The sequence below is a fragment of the Gorilla gorilla genome, chromosome 12 (assembly GCF_029281585.2).
Source record: "Gorilla gorilla gorilla isolate KB3781 chromosome 12, NHGRI_mGorGor1-v2.1_pri, whole genome shotgun sequence".
Lineage (NCBI taxonomy): Eukaryota > Metazoa > Chordata > Mammalia > Primates > Hominidae > Gorilla > Gorilla gorilla.
This window is the reverse complement of record NC_073236.2, coordinates 85,883,330-85,906,998: the sequence shown is the minus strand read 5'-3', so window position 1 is coordinate 85,906,998 and position 23,669 is coordinate 85,883,330. Positions and strand designations below refer to the sequence as shown.

Below are 23,669 nucleotides of genomic sequence, written 5' to 3'. Positions count from 1 at the left end.
CGCACTCAGATGTCTAACTGCCCACTTGATGGTGCTCTTAGTTCATTGGAACCACTTCAAATTAAACTAGTCCAAATTAACTATGTCATCATCTAACTACTCTCTCTCTCTCTGATGTGCCCAACAACTAGTTGTACAATCCAAAAGCTTAGTAACTTTGACATTTCCTTTTTTCAGTCCCCTCATATTCAATCAAGTCCCATCCGTTCTCACTCTTAATTCACTCTCAATCTATTTCTTTCTACCTGACAGTATAAGCAATCATTACATATTACCTATACTTTATTACATCCCCATAGGATGTAGTATTTGCCTTATCCTGTATCATTTCCTTTCTTCTCTACTCCAATTGCATAAGCTTTCATACCACTGCTCAAACTTACCATATTTCTTCCTTCCTGTCTTAAGCCCTTCCTTCACACTAGTCATACTACTCTAAACTTCTTGGTCTTTCATCCCTCTCTCCCATATGCCAGCCAGGCTACTTGGCCACTAGCACTCAAGTTAAACAATTCTTTTCCTCAGGAAAGTCTGCTTCTTATATTTTCTTCATCATAATACTGATCACAAACAGAGGTAAATAACTAAATAATGAGTCTCCTCATATTGGTATGAAACAAAGATCATACCTGTTTAAAGGTGAATCGTGCTGATATCTTCAATTTACTTTGAAATACATAAAAAAATGAACAGATATGCGATAAAGCAAATATAGCAAAATCTTAAATACAGAATCTCAGTGGTGAAGAAGATATGGATGTTTACCGTAGAATTTTTTCAGCTTTTCAGTATGTTTGAAAATGTTTACAGTAAAATAGGAAAAAAACCCTATACCTTGAATTGTTGCTGTGTAACATCTTGTCTATCAGGCCTTAAGAACTCCAAAACCAAGGGAATGATATCTCTGCAACAGAAGTTATATGCTCCCAAGGCAGCAAAAAATGTTTGTTGAGCCTTATTTCTCACCTGGAGGAAGTATTATTAACAAAGGACTTTTATTAAATAGTAAAGTACAAAGCAGTTTAAAACAAATTATCAAAAACAGTAATGATAATTTACATGTTTTTCTCATTAACAAAATAAATTTCAAAGCACGTACCCTAAAAAAGAAGTAAATGATTATCTTTACTTATATCAAAAGGAAAGCACAATACCACCGACGATATCCATGGTTTAGGTTACACTGACTGAAATATGTTTGATAAAGGGGAGACTGAATGGAACCTATATGCATTTGCTCAGTAACATAGCTAAAAGTAATCAGCATACTATTAAACTTTTTATTCTGAATTATTCTAGATATAAAGAGCCAGATTTTCTCTTATGTCCACATGAGGAAAATTAAAGAATTTCCAGGAGGAACTAAAATAAACCAAAACAGACACATAACAACTTAACCCGGCCGGGCGCGGTGGCTCACGCCTGTAATCCCAGCACTTTGAGAGGCCGAGGCGGGCGGATCACGAGGTCAGGAGATCGAGACCATCCTGGCCAACATGGTGAAACCCCCTTCTCTACTAAAAGTACAAAAAATTAGCCGGGCATTGTTGCGGGCGCCTGTAGTCCCAGCTACTCGGGAGGCTGCGCCAGGAAAACGGCGTGAACCCGGGAAGCGGAGCTTGCAGTGAGCCGAGATCGCGCCACTGCACTCCAGCCTGGGCGACAGAGTGAGACGACTCCGTCTCAAAAAAAAAAAAAAAAAAAAAAAAAAAAACAACTTAACCCTTTTAAGGCAAACCTTAAGTACAATCTCACATATTTTTGACCCAAACAAAATATTCAGTATAAATTTACAACTTATGAACTAGTTAGATAGTAATGGATAATAACTGGTTATAGCAGGACGGGCGCAGTGGCTCACGCCTGTAATCCCAGCACTTTGGGAGGCTGAGGTGGGTGGATTACCTGAGGTCAGGAGTTAGAGACCAGCCTGGCCAACGTGGTGAAACCCCGTCTCTACTAAAAATACAAAATTAGCCAGGCACGGTGGTGTGTGCCTGTAGTCCCAGCTACCGGGGAGGCTGAGGCAGGAGAATTGCTGGAACTCAGGCGGCGGAGGTTGCAGTGAACCAAGATCGTGCCACTGCACTCCAGCCTGGGTGACAGAGCGAGACTCCGTCTCAAACAAACAAAAAAAGAGTTTGAAATATGTACAATGTGTTGCTTTTACTATAACCAGTTTTTTTTTTTTTCCTGCTCTGTCACCCAGGCTGGAGTGCAGTGGCGCCAACTCGGCTCACTGCAACCTCCGCCTCCCAGGGTTCAAGCAATTCTCCTGCCTTAGCCTCCGTGTAGCTGGGACTATAGGCGCATGCCACCACGCCTGGCTAATTTTTGTATTTTTAGTAGGGAGGGGGTTTCACCATGTTGCCAGGCTGGTCTTGAACTGATCTCAAGTGATCCACCTGCCTTGGCCTCCCACCCACAGTGTTGGGATTACAGGCGTAAGCCACCACACCCGGCCTCAAACTCATTTTAAACATTACTTTAGAGGGAATCTCTGACCTAGAGATTAGTTACAGGTTGAGTATCCTTTATCTAAAATGCTCAGGTAGCCGGGCATGGTGGCTCACACCTGTAATCCCAATACCGTGGGAGGCCCAGGCAGGCAGATCGCTTGAGCCCAGGAGTTCGAGGCCAGCCTGGGCAATACAACGAGACCTTGTCTCTACTAAAAATGAAAAAAAATTAGTCCAGCATGGTGGCGCATGCCTGTAATCTCAGCTATTTGGGAGGCTGAGATAAGACGATTGCTTGAGCTCAAGCCCAAGGCTACAAGGCTTGAGTTCAAGACTTGAGGTCATGGTGGTGTACGCCTATAATCCCAGCTATTTAGAAAGCTGAGGTGAGACAATCACTTGAGCTCAAGCTCAAGGCTTGAGTTCAAGGCTACAGTGGGCTGTGATCACACCACTGCACTGCAGCCTGGGTAATAGAGAGAGACCTTGTCTCAAAAAATAAAAATAAAGTAAAATAAAATGCTCAGGACCAGAAATGTTTTGGATTTGAGATTTTTTTCACATTTTGAAACATGTGGATTATAAACTTCCTGGGTGATCATCCCAAATCCAAAAATCTGAAATCTGTAACGCTCCAATAAACATTTCCTTTGAGCATCATGTTGGTGCTCAAAAAGTTTTGTATTCTGGAGTATTTTGGGTTTCCAATGCTTAACCTGTAGTTAATTTACATTATTTTATAAAGATAGAATAATTAGTTGCACATGAATCTCTTTTTCCACTTTTCTGTGCCTGCAGATAATCTCTTGTTCCTACACTAAAGGACAGACCTCACAATTCATGTGGCAGCAGCTTCCTAAAACCCAAGCATAATGTCTAGGAGGACTTATGTGGCCTTCGTAGACTGGGCTTCAAAATGTGATTGAAGTGCCAGCAATATCACACTAGCACTGTCTTCCAAATTTAAATAAATGAGAAGCAATTACAAACAGCAACATTAAGCATTACAAAAAAATGACTAGCAACCTTACCTTGAATATATTTGCAATTTGAAAGCTGTTTTCTATGCTAACATGAGTTAAGAGAGCCTAGCTTTTGGTCCTGGTTTTATTACTTCCTGGAGGTAATTACTGGAAATTACAATTTCCAATAATTGAGAGAATAATTCCAATTATGGGTGAAATTATTTAAACTCTCTTCTTAAAAGGGGGATATTAAGATTGCATGTAATAAAATGGGAGGGCATGAGAGTGCAGTGTTTGGATAAGCCTTACCTGACTGTATGAACTTGTAGATAAGCGAAGAAGATCTCTGATCATATCTTGATGTATCTTTTTGTATTCACAACCCTCAACAGTTAGTGTCCGTAGCTAAGAAAACAATCGCAAATATTTACTAAAATTTGATTATGAAAACAAAACTAAATACTCATCTGGAAAATTGGCATTTTAAAAAGTCACTATAACTGAAAAACACATTTACCTCATGCTGTAACATTACTCTATCAATCAACAGTGCTCTGATATGTTGTTTTTTCCCATGGAGCTGGAAAACAAAGTAGCAACAAATACTTCAACATTTTCCCTAAATGACTTCAACAATGGATGCCTCTAAATACCTTAATAAGTGGTCAAAAAGGTCCCTGGTTGGCTGGTGAGTGGTGGTGGTATTTCCTTTATTCTAAAGACACCAGGCTTATATAAAAATATGCTGTCTTAATTAATTTTTATGGCTAATAGTAGAAATATCCCCCTTTTAAATAGCCCATCCAACACCCTGTTTTTCTCTGATAGTTTACTATTAGACCCATGCATGGGAGAGCAACAGAGTTGTGTTCTTATTCAGTTAAATACTGAAAGTACAAAAACAGCCTACTAAGACAATTGCTCAACTCTCTTAAATCTATAAATAGCCATAGCCTTTCAGGGTAATCAAATATGTTTACTACAAAATTTAATAATAATATCTTTTAGATTTCTAAAAGTTATCATTTAAGCTTTTATTCATATAATCTTCCACCTGGTCACCAAAGGCAGATAGTTGAGGCTCAAAGACTCTTCTTCTTTCACACCACAGTTCCTTAGTCATTAAGCCCCCCAATTCTACCATTTTCAAAACATGTTATTTCCATTTCAATACCACTGACTTGACTCAGGCTGTGTTTTTCACCTGGAGTGAAATAGTTTAACTCCCTTTCTTGCTTACAGTATCAATCTGTTTGTACTTACTGTTCACAGTGGTGGCAGAGCTTTTTAATGTTCAGTGAATTGAGTGTTGACTTTTCCAATCAATATTCAAATCAGATCTACTTAAGAACTGTTAATGACTCTCCTACTGCTGAATATAAAACTGAAACACTTTCTCAAAACAAAGTATAAGCAACCTAGTTTACCCCCTACAGCCCCTGGCCCCTAAAAGCATGCCATGTTTTTATATCTCCTTGCCCTTTTACATGCCATTCCTTCTGTCTAAAGTATCTAGCAACTGTTGTCTAAACAATGAACTCATACAACCTTTTTAGACTCAATTTCAGTAAAAGTTTCTGGCATAAGAATACTGCCATGAACATCTCTTGGCTTACACTGATATTCTTTCTTCCAAGGTCCCAAAGAAGCTTACAATGACTTCTGCAGCATGAATATAATACAAGGTAACTTTTTCTCAGATCTACATAAAGTGTAATGCTTTAAATTCATGCCCATAGATAATTCCTCCTACTTTTAAATTCCTTCAAGTTCTTACAAGGTAGCCTCAATGCTATTGTCCAAATTCCCACTGAGAGTTTAGAGACTGTCATGGAAACAGGCAGAAGATTCTGTATAAGAAAAATATATTTTTTGCTAGGATCCATTTGATTTCTACCATGATGTTTTTAACTTTTACATATTTTTAAATCTACTATTTTTCCTTTTAGGAAAACTTCTTCTATATGCTGAATAATACCCAAATTAGGAGGTTATTATACGTCTTTAAAAAAAATTAGTGCAGACTTTTAGGTGAAAATACTGACCCGATTTTCCATTGATTTCTTTACTAAGTTGAAACTTTTCCATCGGGAGTCAAATTCATGCTTGTGAGATCCTTGGAATTGTAAAAGGTCTCCAATAATCTGTGTCAAAGAATTTCAAATTGTATTTGCAAGTCATCAATCCAAGCTTGCTTGTATTAATCATTATGCAACTATCAAATGACAAATGTACCTTTATAATAAGAAACAATGACTTAGTATCATCTTCTGAATTATCAAGTATGTGGTCTATAATGGAAGAAAGAAAAGGATTTTGGTTAAAATATTTTGAACTACTATAAGAATCTTGAGGCATTAGTCAAGAATCCATTAAGAAAAAAAAATCACTGCCCAATATTCTCACCATTTAGAATAAAAAACATTAAGTAAACACATGCATGTTATAGATTAAAATTCCAAAATACTTATTCCAAAGTACAAATAAGTTAAATGTACAGATACACTTACTAAGAAGTTTCCTTATAACTGTAGCAATTACTTCTCGGTGGTTCTCTCGAGACAGATCTATTTTGAAAAAATAAAAGAAGGTATTTTAGACACTGAATGCTCCTCAGACTTTTAAAGTTTATATCAACAGGTTAGGTCAAGGAGGGATAAAGTATTGGAGAAAAAAATAGGTCTGCCTTTACCATAGTTGAATTAATGGCTAGGCATGCTACAGCAACTTCTAAAACCTCTACACTTAAATGACCTGCCTATGAGATGTCTATCATGCTTCAAGATAAAGAAAAATAATAATAATAAAAAATAGATAAAATGACCTGCTTATAAAACTTCATGGGGCAAGAAGGTTGGAGAGGCGAGGGAAAGAAAAACCACCTTTGCCAATATTTCAAAGGCTCTAGTCACTAATTAGAGATTAAAATACATGGAATTTTCTAATTAGTTGTGGGTGACGTAAGTCAAGCAATTACAGCCTAGCAATTAATGTATGTAACTAACTTTGGTGTTAATCCAGCGATGAGAAAGGGTGCTAAATTTCTATTAGATTTAGAACATTAACAATAAAATGTTTTACATAAATATTATAAAACTTAATTTACTATGATAGGAAGGTATAAAGTTTTTTCAAATATAGGGTTACAATATTCCTATTTACACCAAGTATAACATGTAAGTGCTAGAATAATTTTAAACATAAATGAGCATTATGATATATAAAAGCCTACCTCTGTACATAGCATTCAAATACAGACTGACCCAATTTCTTACTGGCTATTCTTTATACAATAATTTTCCAGTTTCTCCAGAAAAGGCAAAAATGACTACTGTATAATTAATATTCTTTTCATATATCAGAAAAGAGATTAGGAACATCATAATACAAAACTACTTCATTTTAGGCCGGGCAGGGTGGCTCACGGTTGTAATCCCCCAGCACTCTGGGAAGCGGAGGTGGGTAGATCACTTGATGTCAGGAGCCGGAGACCAGCCTGGCCACCACGGTGAAACTCTGTCTCTACTAAAAATATAAAACTTAGCTGGGCTTGGTGGTGCACACCTGTAATCCTAGCTATTTGGGAGGCTGGAGCAGGAGAATCGTTTGAATCTGGGAGGCAGGGAGGCAGGGGTTGCAGTGAGCAGAGATCGCGTCACCACACTCCAGCCTGGGCGACAGAGTGAGACTCTGTCTCAAAACAAAACAAAACAAAAACACTACTTCATACTTCATTTTAGTCCTTGTGGAGTTACTGACAAAAATAATCCACACAGATTTACTCGGATTAGGATTCACATACCATATTCAAGTCCAGTATACAACTTTGTCTCTTCCAAGGACACCATACTTGGTACTCTGTATAAAAACAAGAGTGCTTGCATTTATTAATAATACCAATATGAAGTATTAAAGAGAAAAGTTTCATTGCTGGACTGTTTAAACCAAAACAAAGATAGTGTTCTTTTAACAGACACAGATTTCCCATCTTCAACGGGAAAAATCAATCTATCTTTCTCAAGATGAATGCTGTTTCAGTAAGAATCATGTTATTTAACTTAAAGAAAAAATTTAGTGACTTCAGGAGGCCTCCTAAAGGAACATAATATTGATATCCAATACTCAAATGTAAAAGATTAAATATGATAAACCTTTACATAAAGAAAAGTCAGCTTAATAATGGCACAACAGTTAAAACAAATTTTACTAAAGCATATAGAGCTGACAAGCTTATTTAGATAATCATTACCTTCCTCTTAAAATCAGTCAAAAACATCTCTCCTAATGTGCAGTAATAAGACACTCTTTTCGAAAAAATTCAGGTATAAAAATCACTGTTTCCTAATTAAAGATTTGCCATAAAGAATTATGATACCACAACCAGAGGCTACCCTGAGCCTATAAGCAGTAGCCCTGCTCCACAAGGCCACCACAACCAGACCCAGCCAGTTAAATTCATTAAACAGTTAAAAGTCACTTTTTACATATGCAAGGACAGATTTTATAGGAAAATGAGAATTGACATATCTGAAATCTACATTTTCTTTAGTGAAAAATATACCTCAATTTTCAATACTTTATTTCAAAATATGAGATTCAATTCAAAGCTTTTATTAAACAAAGAGATACATTCTAAAAGAAAAAAAGGCACAAATCAGGCAAGCATATACAGAGTTAATAAACAGCAATCTTATTATTATTACTAATCACCAATGAACTGCACAAGACTTGCCATGAAGAAAATACCATTTTTAAATCAACACATCCCCAGCTATATTGTATACCCTCAAAAAGTAGCTGAATTAAATGGGTTATCTCTACCTTAATATTTGACAGTTATGAATTCAGGTATTTATCTAAGTAATAGGTAAAAACATATTTCTAAAATGTCAGTTATTTAACTATGTTTCTCACCATAACCCAGTACAGAGGATAGCAACAATACCTTCTCAAGTTTCAAAACCAAGCCCATAGAGTATAAACAAAGAATGGCTTCTTTTTCACTAACTTACTTCAAAGCTTATTTATATTTTATATTAATAGTATCAAACGTTAATTTGCTTTTTCAGACTTTCAAGATCAAATTCCTCTTAAAATTTTGTTTTCCTTCTATAAAGCTTCAACCACTGGCAAACTTGAGCATCTTAAATATTTTTCCATGATCAAAAATACATATGTATCCAAAATCTGTTAGTAAAAAATAAAATCAGATTCCTTTACATGAACGTCATGTCTTTACTGAAATTAGATTTCACCAAAGACAAAAGGCCTGTACTCAAGAGTAACAAGAATAAAGCACAAGACAGTTCCCACCCTTCCCCCACCCACTGTTAGAGCAGGGGAAGTGCTTGCTATGAACCATCCTATTAGAGTATGTGTCTCCCCATTGCTGCCATAAACACTTAGTTTTCTGAAGTAGAAATATACAGTCTGCAGCTTATGCAGTCTGTATCTAATGCCATATAATATTAAATCAAGCATGAATTTTAATTACTGTCACTTTAGTTACTGTCATATTATACAAATTAAAAAAAGCATTCTTTATAACCAATTATTCTCCATAGTTTTTACTATATCTAAAAAGCCTGTCATTTGGGAATTTAAAGTTTTTCAAACAAGTTTCATCTAAGAGTCCTGACACCAAATTTCTTAAAATCCATGTGACACTTTGAATTGTTTTCTTATCAGGGAATTTGAAAAACAATCATTTATGCTGACTACTTTAAAAAATCCTGTATAAGATTGTAAAATATTAAGTAATGTATTTAAATAAAAGCCTTATCTTCTTCCTCTACTTTTAAAACTTGGATTAAAATACAGCTTCCATATCTCCTACACACAGTTGACCCTTGAACAACACAGGTGTGGGTCTACTCACACGCAGATTTTTTTTTTCAACTAAATGTATTAGCCAGATGAGAAATCTACACATATGGAGGGCTGACTTTTCCTGTATGTGAGCTCTACAGGGCCTACTGTGGCACTTGAGTACGGATGTATTTTGGTATGCTGTAGGTCCAATCCCCTAACTTCACCAAGGGAAGACTATATATAGGACATATCTGGGTAGTATACATTACAGCTTTTGTTTATTCTTATCCACCATAATTTGATCTCTTCTTGCCTACCACAAATTAACTGGATTAACATGATTTACAATAAATGCTTCTCAGCAAGTGTAGCTATTTATTTATTTATTTTTCAAGACAGGATCTCCCTCTGCCACCCAGGCTGCAGTGCAATGGTACGATCATGGCTCACTGCAGCCCCAACCTTCCTGGCTCAAGTGGACTCACATACACCTCAGGCTCTTGAGTAGCTGGTACTACAGGTGCACACCACCTCGCCAGCTAATTTTGTTTATTTACTTTTTGGTAGAGACAGGGTCTCGCTATGGTGCCCAAGCTGGTCTCAAATGCCTGGCCCCAAGTAATCCTCCTACCTCCACCTCCCAAAGCACTGGGATTACAGGCATGAGCCATAGTGTCCTACCTCTTCTGACCTTTAGAAGATTTTTTACTAAAAGAAATCTCTATCCATTACCCAAGTAAAATATCATGACTGTATCTCTTTGTGACATTATAGATCTCGCTGTGCCCAGGATGTAATCTCTGATATATTAAACTGTTCTGGTAGCTTTTAGCTATGCACATAATCTTAAGTGAATAGGCTTAAGGCACTGTCTTACAGATCTATATTCTGACTAAAAGCTATGTTAACAATATGTAAGTTAAAACAAATTCCATCACTACCTCTCCCTTCCTCATGTGAAATCCATCCTACTCATTCACTAGTTCATTTTACAAACCATAGTATCATTTAACCTAAGGAACAATACAATTCAAAAAAATAATTCCAGCACAACATACTGTAAATAACACCCTCTATGTAATAATAATAAAGTTAAATCTGCTTCATAGCTTCTAGATAGTACCAGGCCACCTAACATATAGTAAAATGTATTAAAATACTTGTACTACTAAAAAAAGACCTATGAATTTTCAACAACTATAGTATTCGTACCACTAGATGGGAATCTTCTTTAGATATGATTAGAGCAGGACTATGAAAAGAATCACTGGTAGGAAAGAAGGGATGGTGAAAAAGAAATAACTAATAACACAAAAACAAAATATATAATACAAATCACATATGTAAATGAAGGCTGGGCGAATTGTCATGAAACAGCTGTAAACAATAATATAAAATTCTTCCTGTGTATAAGTGAAAGAACATCCTATCTTCCCAATAACCCTTCCCCTTCCAAATAAAAATAAACATAAAAGATGTAAAACCAAGCCACTAATAGATTTTTTCCCTTCAAAGTACAAATGTTTCACAAGAGACAGTTAGGCCTATTTTTGTGTTCTATTATCCAATTCAATCCTAGGTAGCAATAATAACTACAAACACAAATGAAAACCTGGCTCTTATCCTGCCAGTGAACAAAGGGTCACTAAATAAAGAGAAATCTTATATGTTGCTAGATTTTAAATTAACTCTGAAAACAGGAACTACTTCCAAGTCTGACACATAAGCTTTTAAAAATAAATGAAAACAGTCAGAAGGTGAAATAAGGAGAAAACAGGGTTACTCACCGTGGAGTAGTAACTGTTTCCTTTTCTGTGTGCAGCTCCCCCAGCAGAGCTGGGTAGTTTCCTGGAGGTGCCAAGAGAGGTTAGCTAGCCCTGCCCCTCATTGCATAAGCAACACATCCTTTCACATATCAATGAAATGGTCTCACTATTAGACCTTAAGTATGAATTTCTTTGAGCAAAAAGTTAGTAAAAGCTGAGATCCTAAGGATGATTTAACTAAAAATGACGTAATAAATCTATCAGAGGAAAGGGGACACAAAATAAAGAAATATTTTGAGATGAAAAATGACTCCTCTACCTTGAGTAACCCTGTTTTTTAGATGTTAGTTTTTTGCATCCTGTGATAGCTGGTTAGACCTAAAAGATTATTTAGAGAATGGACTGCAAAAGGAAAAATTAATGATGATTTCAGGATTAAAGGCAAGGGTCCAAAATTCCTGTGACTCTGGAAAGACATAATCCAACTTCCACATCCATAAAGGTAGAATTATGAGTATAAACTATACCACAAATATTTCTCTTAAAACATTATCTAAAGGTTCCAAGAGCAAAATAGGTCCTATTTTAAGATTAATTCAACAACCTGTGATAGCTGACAAAACTGTTAAAAATTCAAACTGCTTTCAATAGTACAAAATAAGAAAAAATTTATCCTTAATTACCCACAATTACTTTATTATATCCATCCTTTGAAACTGTAAAGTTTATAGTAAGTATAAGATATTTAGTGGCCAGGCGCAGTGGCTCACGCCTGTGATCCCAGCACTTTGGGAGACAGAGGTGGGTGGATCACAAGGTCAGGAGTTCAAGACCAGCCCGGCCAAGATGGTGAAACCCCGTCTCTACTAAAAATACAAAAATTAGCCGGGCATGGTGGCACATGCCTGTAATCCCAGCTACTCGGGAGGCTGAGACTGGAGAATCACTTGAACCTGGGAGGCAGAGGTTGCAGTGAGCTGAGATTGTGCCACCGCACTCCAGCCTGGGCAACGAGTGAAACTTCGTTTCAAAAAAAAAAGATATTTAGTAACCCTATATTGCTAAAGGCCCAAAGGTACATGGCATCCCCAAAGTGGATACCATTAGGTAGATCATTTACTTTTATGCTTAGGACTTGGCTTTTTATTTTTTGTCAATCTCTAATATAAGAATATAGCACAGAAGACAGGTTTTCCCATTTAGTAGCCACTTCCCTGAACAATGAGATTTTAAGACCATCCCACATACCCTATTAGGACTAAGTTAGACATTCTCACAGGAAAACTAAAAAGTAACCTAAGCTTTGGCTGGGCGTGGTGGTTCATGCCTGCCAGTAATCCCAGCACTTTTGGATGTGGAGACAGGCAGATCACCTGAGCTCAGGAAATTGAGACCAGCCTAGGCAACATAGCGAAACCCTATCTCCACAAAAAATACAAAAATTAGCTGGGCATGGTGACCCACGCCTATAGTCCCAGCTATTCAGGAGGTGAAGTGGGAGGATCACTTGAGCCCAGGAGATGAAGGGCGCAGTGAACCAAGACTGTGTCACTGCATTCCAACCTGGACAACAGAGCGACTCTATCTCAAAAAAAAAAGGCTGGTGGGGTGGCTCACACCTGTAATCCTAGCACTTTGGGAGGCCCAGGTGGGAGGATCACTTGAGCTCACAGACCAGTCTGGGCAATACAGTGAGACCTTGTCTCTCTCTATTTTTTTTAAAGTAGAAGAAAAAAAAAGAAGTAAACTAAGCTTCTAGGGTTTTTTTGTTTGCTTTGTTTTTTTATCACTGTACTCTTCTTCCAGAAGACAAAGACTACTAATACACACACGACAATCTTAATACTAAGTAATCCGACAAAAAAAAATTACAGCAGCTAGAATTTTACCTAAGATTTATATAAGTTTAAATGTTTAAAAAAAAGACTTTTATGAGGCTGAATGTGGTGGCTCATGCCTATAATCCCAGCACTTTTGGAGGTCAAGGCAGGCGGATCACTTGAGGTCAGGAGTTCGAGACCAGCCTGGCCAACATGGTGAAACCCTATCTCTACTAAAAATACAAAAAACAATTAGCCAGGCAAGGTGGCACACGCCTGCAATACCGGCTACTTGAGAATGTGAGGCAGGATAATCGCTTAAACCCGGAAGGCAGAGGTTGCAGTGAGCCAAGATAGTGCCATTGTACTCTAGCCTGGGTGACAAAAGCAAAACTCCACCTCAAAGAAAATTAAAATACAAAAATTAGCTGGGTGTGGTGGCGGATGCCTGTAATCCCAGCTACTCAGGAGGCTGAGGAAGGACAATTGCTTGAACCCAGGAGATGGAGGTCGCAGTGAGCTGAGATCCCACCACTACAGCCTGGGCAATAGAGTGAGACTCTGTCTCAAAAAAAAAAAAAAAAAAATCTTATGAATTGCTATGTGCGTCTAAAAACTGGTCTGGTATTTCAGAAAATGCATAATGTCTCCTGTCTCCTAATACCATAGCCAAACTGTTATTAACAATAGATATTTTCCTCAGACATCTTAGACATTACACTAAAATATTCATTACAATTATGTGTTTCATTTTTTCCCTGACCTAGTATATTTTCCCATTTCCTATGGAGCAACTAATGTGCTAAGTTAATTCTCTTTCTCTACTAGTTTCAAATTGATCTGCTGATAATCACCATAAATCATGCTACAGATATTCATTCTTCACACCAGGCAGTATGAATTCGTATCACAGAACAATGGGACCATTTATTGGAATTACTGTATTAGTTTTTTCAAATCAATTTAGATTTAGAAGATTTGAACAATTACTAACCTATATTAAAATAAGCATTTTAGAAATTTTAAAGGCTATTTTACTTTATGGTACTTTATGAAATTAACCATCTGTTAAAAAAAAGTAAAAATGTTACACATAGGAAATAAATGTAAAAAGCTATACTTTGCCAAAATAAAGCTTCAGCTGAAGGTAATGCTAGTTATAAATTAAATACAATTCTATTAAGAACTTGTAAAAGTCAAAGGAAGACTGAAAACTCCCTCTTTTGGCAATTCAAAGGCAAAGACCTGTTCATTTATTCTTAATTCTGCTTTATACAATCATTATCCCCCACAGATACATGTAACTAAAAAGAACCCTAAAAATACGTATTATTCAATTATTTTTAAAAACTGAAGTTTTATTGTTTTATTTCATTATATTATTATCAGGAGGCATTTTATATTTTAATCTATATATGTTTAAATAAACATACATATATTTAATATAGATTTTTATTACTTCATCATATTATTACATTAAATTTTCACTCTAAATGTGCAAGTGCTAAAACGCAAAACCTTTCAGGCTAAATTTATCTTTTCCTTTTTAACTTTTCTGGGAAAAGCCGATAAAAGGATACTCAGGATCAATTTTATAGCTTATAATATATAGTAATATAAACTAATAGTCTGTATCATATGGTATTCATAAGATTATCATAATATATTCTTTTCCTTATTAAAATGCACTTCATTATAAAAAATCTAATTGGCTTTATAATAATCAAATATATGAAGCGTTTGTCATGATGCACATTTATTTCAAAGGATAAAGCCTTTTGCTTCAATTCACTATTACAGTGTACATGGCATCAAGATACAGGCTGATACGAACTGCAAGGAAAATTCCTTGGCCTCTTTAGCTGACCCTTCAGCAGAGCATCCTAATGATTACTCAATACTAAAAATTTACTAACATTAAAAATACATGCTTTTGCTCTTAGATAAATTATTGGATTAAATGACCACAATTCTAATTGTTGACACCTTCAAGCAGAACTCAATTTGCTGATGTGCAAAGTTTGTTAAGTATGAAATAGCTTTTTGCCTGCCATAAAAGGGTCAAGTTCTTACTGTATTACACACTGTTAAGATCATAGGTGAAAATCGAAACAATTTTTGAAGCCTCTTATTTTTAAATAGTGCTCAAAATCAATCTTTTTTAACAAAAATGAATTCTGGTATAACTGCTCTTATATCAAACAACAAAACTAATGAAAAACAAATTTCTTTAAAAAGAATTCGGCAAATTCCTAAACACACTTATAACAGATTTCCTTACCTGAAATGACCCTAACTTCTCCTTCTTAAACTTAATAATCTAAAAAGTTCAATGCCTAAGAACAGTTTTTGGAGTGAAAAAAATGGGAAATGCATGACTCCAAACAATGACTACACAAAGTATGGGAAAGACATGTAGCCACATTTTGAAACCACTTCTTGAGGCTTTTTAACGTTTTTGTTGGAAAATCAGTAAATCATTTTCCCCTTTGTGTTTTTTGAGAGGGAAGAGAGGGCACTTACTCATTTGAATGTGATTTACACGTGATTTCATTAACTTGCTTAGTAACAAGATATTGATGTTGAAAAAAATGGTCTTAGTATATTTAAATTATTATCTATCTGTTTAATAATTAAGCTAAAATTAATATATACTGCTGATTTTATTCTTTTTCTTTTTTTAAAATTTTTTTGAGACAGGGTCTCACTCTATTGCCCAGGCTAGAGTGCAGCAGCATGATCTCAGCTCACTGCAACCTCTGCCTCCTGGGCTCAAGCAATCCTCCCACCTCAGCTGGGACTACAGGTATGCGCCACCACGTCCAGCTCATTTTTGTATTTTTTTGTAGAGACGGGTTTGCCATGTCATCCAGGCTGATCTCGAACTCCTGCACTCAAAAGATCCGCCTGCCTCATAAGCCACCGCACTGGGCCTCTGCTGATTTCATTCTAACTTAATTTTTTTTCACCTTAAATGGCAGAGCTAACAATGGATTCAATTTAGCTATTCATTCGAAGTAATAATACTCTGAAAAGCACTTAAAAAATCATAAAACCAATTCAAAATCATAATGAATAAGGTTGAAGAAATCTTTTTTTTTAAAGTTTTTTGTTACAAAATTCTAAATCAACATTTGCTACAGTCAAAAGAAAGCAGTGTTTTTCCTTCTTAAAAGAACAGTATTTATCTTAATTAACTCAGTAAACTAACAGACTAACTTAATATCTCCACATTTGATATTTTAAAATTAATACCTAAAGTTATTCTATCCTGGTACCATGTGAAAATCTGAATAAAGCCTTCAGGTTTATAAACCTATATTGTACCTCTGGTATTTTTGACCTTAACAGTGACAAATAAAAAGGTTAAAGTGATACAGAAATAAAAGCAATAACAACAACAAACCAATAACTCATTAAGTGACTAAGACTTAAAATATATGTTAAGTGGAAAACAGTTATTTTTACTTACAAGTTAGTAACTGGCTCTCCTTTCAACGGAGGTAGGAGGTTTCCAGAGCCAATTAAACAGTTGTGCACTATAGTCAGACTCTGCAGAATATCATCTCTAGAAAAAAAAAAAAGACATTTTCATATTTCCAAATCCCTATTTAATAAGCCTGCTAGAGCCTAGCACAGAAGTTTTCTCATGTGGGGATATAAATGATTAAGGTAAAGAAATAGCAAATGTCTTCAGTTTACCAACTTAACAGTGAAGAACAATTAAATATATATTTATTGCTAACACTATGCCTGCTTACATTTAAACAGGCTCTAAGTAAATCACAAGTAACAATAATTAAATGTCCTTTGTGAAACAACTGTTAATTTAAGCATCCCTTTACCAAAGACCAGTGCCACTAACAAAAAGAGGAAATAATGCTACAGAAGATCTTCCAGCTTATTCCATCTTTTAAAAATGGGACTAAACATTTACTTCCAAAAAGCAGTTCAGAGTACGACAGAGTTGATGTTAGTCAGTCACACTTCTTTCTCCAAGTGCATTCCTAAATTTGCTTATGAAAAATTTGTGGTGTTTGATACATTAATTTTCTTGCTATTATTTTAGAAACTTTCAAACTATGAAAGTCTAATGGTTTCAAATACTTATTTCTTGTTAAATACCTGTGGGAGAGGGAAAAAAAATCTCATAAAAATAATTCTTAAAATAAAATTTTGAGAACCCAATAAAATCTTAGCTGAGTCTAGGAAAACAGGCATTCCTTTCAAAGGAGGCATATCTACACACACCTACCAAAAGACAAGTGAAATTGCTAAGTAGAAGGTAATACAAAAATTAGAAAAAGAAACCCACAATTTTTGGGTTTAAAATGTTTAAGTGTTGTTAAATTTTCTATTATACAACATTATATTAAATGATTTTCTAAGTACATGTATAGCAGATTTTCAAAACACAATTGAAAATGAATACATGAGATGTGCCACAGATAAAGCCACAAAAGACTTCTTTAGTCTGCAACTGAATAACTCTAATTATAAAATAAAACCAACCTAGACATTTCAAGTTTTCCATCCCCACAATGCTGGAGTTTGACGAGCTCAGGCTGAAGAAAGGAGTCCAAAAGATAAAAGGCAAAAGACACTTCTTCTGAAGAAGGAACATGCCACTGGATTCCCAGATTCCACAAGTCCCCGGGTTTGCCCCAGTCCTAGAAGAGAACAGCATCTACTCAGCAAGTTGAGAAATTAAAAACAACAACAAACCCACATACATATACACAATTTTTAAATTTTAAAAGAAAATGTACACATAATCCAAACCTAAGGTAGCAAATGATATACAAAAAAGTAGCATGAAAACAACATCTTACTGCCTCTTCGTTATCACTCCTGAAAAAAGTCTCCCCGAAGAGTACTCATTATGAGTTTGCTCTAAGAGTGATACTGTAAGAGTGATGATGAGTTTAAGTGAGGCTTAGTTTAGCGATAAAATTATATTGAACTATAGACATCAGATAAGGAATATATACCAAGTTGTTTCACATATCAATAGGAAACAAAACTAGAGTTTCAGTTCCATGCAAAGTGAGACTGCACAAGTTTCACATGTTCCAATAATAGTTTTAATAATCTATCTTAAAAATAAAAAACTAACATCTTATTTGCAAGAAAAAATAACACTTTGCATCCCTTAAAACAAAAAATCAACATATTCTTGAATCCTAAAGTACTGAAAATGCTTGCCTTGATAGGAAAGTATTCAGAAGGAGGCTTGTCAAAGCCACCTGGCACACTGCAGTATTCTGTAGGGTAGATAAGTGTGGTAGAACGGAGAAGATGATGCAAAAGGTTACAAGACAGAGTGTAACCCTGCTTACAGGTTAAATGTAGGGTTCTTTGGAGAATCTTTACAAGCTGCTCCCTATAAAGAAGCAACTTCCTTCCATCCACTCGAGTAATCTAAAAGGAGGGAAAAAATAGTCAAAGATATTTTGGTTAAAAGAACAAGAACCAATCATTAATGCAAAGTTCAATGTTTGGCCACTAACATAGTGTTTCTCTAAATGACTTTAATTAATTTTAGGATTGTCACTTTAACTGCATTCTAATAATTAATTGTTTTTTAAAATCAAACACATTTTCTGAGCTTAAGCTTTCATGCACCATAGTAACATCCCTTTCAAAGGAGTCTATTCTATTCAAGCAATTCTCCTGCCTCAGCCTCCCAAGTAGCTGGAATTACAGGCACACGCCACCATGCCCAGATAATTTTTGTATTTTTAGTAGAGACGAGGTTTCACCATGTTGGCCAGGATGGTCTCAATCTCCTGACCTAGTGATCCGCCCGCCTCGGCCTCCCAAAGTGCTGGGATTACAGGCATGAGCCACCACGCCCGGCCCTAATTAAACTTCTGAAAAAACTGATAAAGAAAACTGAAGTTTGGGCCAGGCGCGGTGGCTCACACCTGTAACCCCAGCACTTTGGGAGGCTGAGGCAGGCGGATCACGAGGTCAGGACTTTGAGACCATTCTGGCTAACACAGTGAAACCCCGTCTCTACTAAAAATACAAAAAATTAGCCGGGCGTGGTGGCAGATGCCTGTAGTCCCAGCTACTTGGGAGGCTGAGGCAGGAGAATGGCGTGAAGCTGGGAGGCGGAGTTTGCAGTGAGCCAAGATTGCGCCACTGCACTCCAGCGTGGGCGATAGTGAGACAAAAAGAAGAAAAAAGAAAAGAAAAGAAAAGAAAACTGAAGTTTGATTGATGGCCAAATTTAAAGTGTAGACCAAAAAAATTCCCAAATCTGATCAACTTTTTCAATTAATGAGTTACCCATATTAGAATTAACTGGTAAAACTAAGTAGATGGCTGAACATGCAGTGATCAACTACACCACTCCTTTGACAATAAGAGGATGACATATTCTGATCTTCTGAAGCCTCATCAAATTTCCAAAACTCTGACTTTTCATATATTTTAAAGTCATTTTGTCAGAAAGAGCTAAATCCTAAAAGCAAGTCAGTGTTTTCACAGTCATGTTTCTTATTCCAAAGATTTACAATACCTCAGACAAAAGTTGAAGATTCCATAGTAATTCCTTGTCTAGCTCTTCATCATTTAATACATCATCATCTAAAAACAGCAAAATACTATTAGGGGGACAAAACTATGCATTCAACTAAATACAGCATTTTAAAATACTTCTATTTAATATTTCCAATAGCTGAGGAAAACCTCTTTTAGGAAGACTTTTTATTTCTTCTTCATGAAGCTGAGCTTGTTCCAAAAGGAGGTAGAAACAGAATTTTCAAGAAAATAAACACACCAACCAAGACTTCTGCCCCTCTATATCTCACAGAATAACTGATATTTTTGAAGGTAACCTCTGAATGGTGGTTGTATAAGAATATTAATAAAGTAACATTTTTAAGCTACTGCCAACCTGGATGATATCTTTTTTGGAGACAAATTTTCCCCAAATTGCCAATCAAAATATTGTGAAGCTAAAAGAATCTGTTGTCATTAACAGAGTTTTAGAAACCAAGAAAAAAACTTATCCAAAATTGTAAAGAGAGAATAATGACCTTATGACTTACTCATTGTAAGCTGAGTTATAACACTGCAGCAGTGGGGAACAAAGAGCTTCAAAGATTCTTCTGGGCAGCACTGAAAATGTATTTGTATAAGTAAGGTCTTTTTGAAAGGCAAATATATGCAAGATTATATTTTCAGTGGCAGCAAAAGGCTGTAAATAAGCAGCTACTGAAAGAACTATGCATTTTAAGCATAGAAGCACCTCTAATAATTAACCATATAAACTAGTTGATTGTTGAGTCATTAATACATCAGTTCAAAAAAATAAACTCACCTTTACAGCAGCGCGGCACATGTCTGCCACCATGCGACCTGCTACTCTTGTTTCAAATATATGTGAAGTAGAAAAATTAAAAACCTTCTGAAGGGCCACCTGTTAAGATATGAAAATGTTTAATGAGCATTTTTTAAGAAAATTAAACATCTTATAGAACATAAAAGAAAATGATAAATATATTTAGACAATTCCAAAAATAAGCCCATAGGCAATTTTTAACCATCTGATTTTATAAGAATTTGTTTAATGATGTTACATTCAGGTCTAAGAACAATCTTTGCCCATGATCCTAACTTGAACAAAATATTTGAGGTACTGGCTGGATGTGGTGGCTCACACCTGTAATTTTAGCACTTTGGGAGGCTGAGGCAGGAGCATCACTTGACATCAGGAGCTCAAGACCAGCCTGGCCAACATGGCGAAACCCTGCCTCCACTAAAAATGCAAAAATTGACCAGGCATGGTGGTGCGTGCCTGTAGTCCCAGCTGCTCGGGAGGCTGAGGCATGAGAATTGCTTGAACCCGGGAGGTGGAGTTTGCAGTGAGCCGAGATCGCGACACTGCACTCCAGCCCAGGTGACAGAGTTAACCAAAAAAAAAAAAAAAAAATTGAGGTACAAGATTTTACTTGCCACAGAAACCCTACACATAAAATTATACCTGGTGGAAGCAAATGCAATTTAATTGTCTTTCTGGCTAATTGAATATAACAAAAGGAATTTTTTGGAATACCTAATACAATTTGTCATCCTGACAACTACAAACTAGACATCTATCCTTACCCTAAAAGAACTGAAGCAGTCTGTTTATTTTACAATCATGTCACAAAACTTTAATTTACTTGCTCAATGGAAGAATGAGTTCTATACCTGGGTTAACAATACTGAAAAGTATAAACAACTCTTTTTGGTTAAATAAGAGATGATTTGTGTTCATTTCTTTATACTAACATAATCATAGTATTTATTTCACACAGCTAAAAGGCAGTTTGGCTTCTAGGATTAACATATTTAACAGTGATAATTACAGATGATGGGAGAAGAAACAGAAATGAAAATAAAGTGTAGTCTTAAAGGCTACAGATAATAGGTACCACATTACAGATAATAGGTACCAACCAATATTGAATTAGTGAATGCTTACTGAATGTCTTATCAAGATAACTACTTCTAATCCATCAGTTAGTCTTAGGATTTCATTTCTATCATGGGAGTGATGTCATAAGCAATTTCTAAAACTCAGCTGAGTAATTGTTTTTAATTGTAAAATTAAAAAATACAGTTGTTTCTTTTTTTTATTTATTATACTTTAAGTTCTAGGGTACATGTGCACAACATGCAGGTTTGTTACATACGTATACATGTGCCATGTTCCTGTGCTGCACCCATTAACTCATCACTTACATTAGGTATCTCCCCTAATGCTATCCCCCCTGCGACAGTTGTTTCTTGTTGTTCATAGTAGTCATGTTCTATAAATTTGCCGTGACCACTGAACTAGCAAATACTGAACCATTGCTCCCAGGAGAAATACAGGATTATGTTCCTGTGAACCTATGGTGACAACATTTTCATCAATTGATCAATACATAATCCTAAGTGTGTTTCTGTTTACAGACAACTTATTTAATACATATTGTTGATTCACTAACATTTAATCCGCAGTCAACAGCAACATAACTCATGCCTGTTGACGCTTACCTAGCACAGTGTTTTTTCCACTAGGCACAGCACAACTCTCTTATGCTTAGGAACCCTCAACCCCTTTAAACACTAAACTCTTGGGAGCCATTTTTGACATTTTTAAACAGCAGAATCACCAATAAGAAGCACAAAAATGTAAAAAAGTGGCATTAAATAGATCGCAAAAGGGACAGTTGTTTAAGTGGAGCTGGATATAAGAAGGCAGAGTGCCTCGTTTGCTCTCAGCTGAGAACACATGGCATATGTGAGATCAAATTTAAGTAACTGAATTTTTGTCAGTCACAAAAGCTTGATTCTCAGGTTGCAAATAATTAGAGCAAACAGGTAAATTTGCAAATACGAAATTTGCAAATAATGAGCAACTGTACATTTCTTTAAAACTTTAGTATGAATGTAAATGATAAACTGCATGATATACACAAAGTAACTTGAAGTCAATTTTAAAACATCAAATGAAACTTAAAAGCTGGAAGTTTATTTTTTGCAGCAATGTTCTTACCATAAATATTTCTTTGGAACATTGGGTGAGGATCGTACTAAACGTAGAAGACAGACCTAATTCGACCAAACTCTCCAAGTGTGTCATTTTCTCAGTTTCTGTCTCTTCTCTTGTTTGCTCCAATGTGCTACTTTCTATAAGTCCAAAACATCTAAATAATCCAAACAAAGCATAATTTCAGCAACTAAAATCTGGTTTGACATTTTTGATGGTAATCGGGTAACTATTGTCCTAATTATTCAAGTGATAGCTACTTAATTTCTACGTGGTTCACAAATCGATTATCCTTTTATAACTTCAGGAGCACCAGTAGTAGCTAAATAAAGGTTATAATGCAGAAATAAACTAAACTTTCTGGGATAGAAGAGTCATTTTCCAGAATTTCAGCTAAACGTTGGTGTGGGTTACAAGCTCACCTGTCCATAAACTGTAAGACGAAATCCTCAAATTCAGCTGTGGCTGAACAAAGTTCTCGTTCCACCTATAATATCCCAATATGGAGAAAGATTACATACAGCCTTTGTTTTTTTTTCCTGAACTAACAAAACTCAATTATTGCCTGCCAAATGTATCCACACTAAACCATTATATTGGGTACTATGAGAAACAGCACCATGCTAGACTTCATCTACTACTTTCAATTTAGAACAACTTCATCTACTACTTTCTAGGAACCAAAGAAAGAAGAAATTAATGTTATTTTACAAGGGCCAAATACAGAAGTCAAGCAGCTATCTTTATTATAAATTCAGTTTTCAAACTGCTGATTTTTGCAAAGTCTAGTCTCTCACTACCTGAATGTCCAGAAAAATATAAACAATAACATGCTCGCGACTGGGCACGGTAGCTGGCCAGACACTGTGGCTCATGCCTGTAATCCTAGTACTTTGGGAGGCCGAGGCGAGCGAATCACTTGAGGTCAAGAGTTCAAGACCAGTCTGGCCAACATGGCAAAACCCCATCGCTACTAAAAATACACATACACACAATTAGCCAGGCGTGGTGGCACATGCCTGTAATCCCAGCTACCCGGGAGGCTAAGGCACAAGAACCACTTGAACCCAGGAGGCAGAGGCTGCAGTGAGCCAAGATGGCACTACTGCACTCCAGCCTGGGCAACATGCTTGCAGTAAAGAAAATAGTTCTGGGGGCTGGGTACAGTGGCTCACATCTGTAATCCCAGCATTTGGGAGGTCAAGGCGGGCAGATTACTTGAGGCCAGGAGTTCGAGACCAGCCTGGCCAACATGATGAAACCCCGTCTCTACTAAAATTACAAAAAATTAGCCAGGCGTGGTGGTGCACGCCTGTAGT

At 36.1% G+C, this 23,669-nt stretch overlaps 1 protein-coding gene across 2 annotated transcripts in view; it reads right to left on the bottom strand.

Annotated features, from left to right (window-relative positions):
* Nucleotides 1–23,669, bottom strand: part of PSME4 (proteasome activator subunit 4) — a 106,363-nt gene that overhangs the window by 38,260 nt on the left and 44,434 nt on the right. For both annotated transcript variants that reach the window (XM_019021080.4, XM_031007900.3), the window contains exons 13-27: nt 22,773–22,837; nt 22,357–22,507; nt 20,152–20,250; nt 19,880–19,949; nt 19,348–19,415; nt 18,027–18,242; nt 17,334–17,491; nt 16,294–16,389; nt 7,227–7,282; nt 5,935–5,991; nt 5,660–5,715; nt 5,470–5,568; nt 3,942–4,004; nt 3,734–3,829; nt 835–966 (exon numbers count right to left, since the gene is read on the bottom strand). In XM_019021080.4, coding sequence (XP_018876625.2) covers nt 835–966; nt 3,734–3,829; nt 3,942–4,004; nt 5,470–5,568; nt 5,660–5,715; nt 5,935–5,991; nt 7,227–7,282; nt 16,294–16,389; nt 17,334–17,491; nt 18,027–18,242; nt 19,348–19,415; nt 19,880–19,949; nt 20,152–20,250; nt 22,357–22,507; nt 22,773–22,837 — 1,482 coding nt within the window. The remainder of the gene's footprint in view (nt 1–834; nt 967–3,733; nt 3,830–3,941; nt 4,005–5,469; nt 5,569–5,659; nt 5,716–5,934; nt 5,992–7,226; nt 7,283–16,293; nt 16,390–17,333; nt 17,492–18,026; nt 18,243–19,347; nt 19,416–19,879; nt 19,950–20,151; nt 20,251–22,356; nt 22,508–22,772; nt 22,838–23,669) is intronic.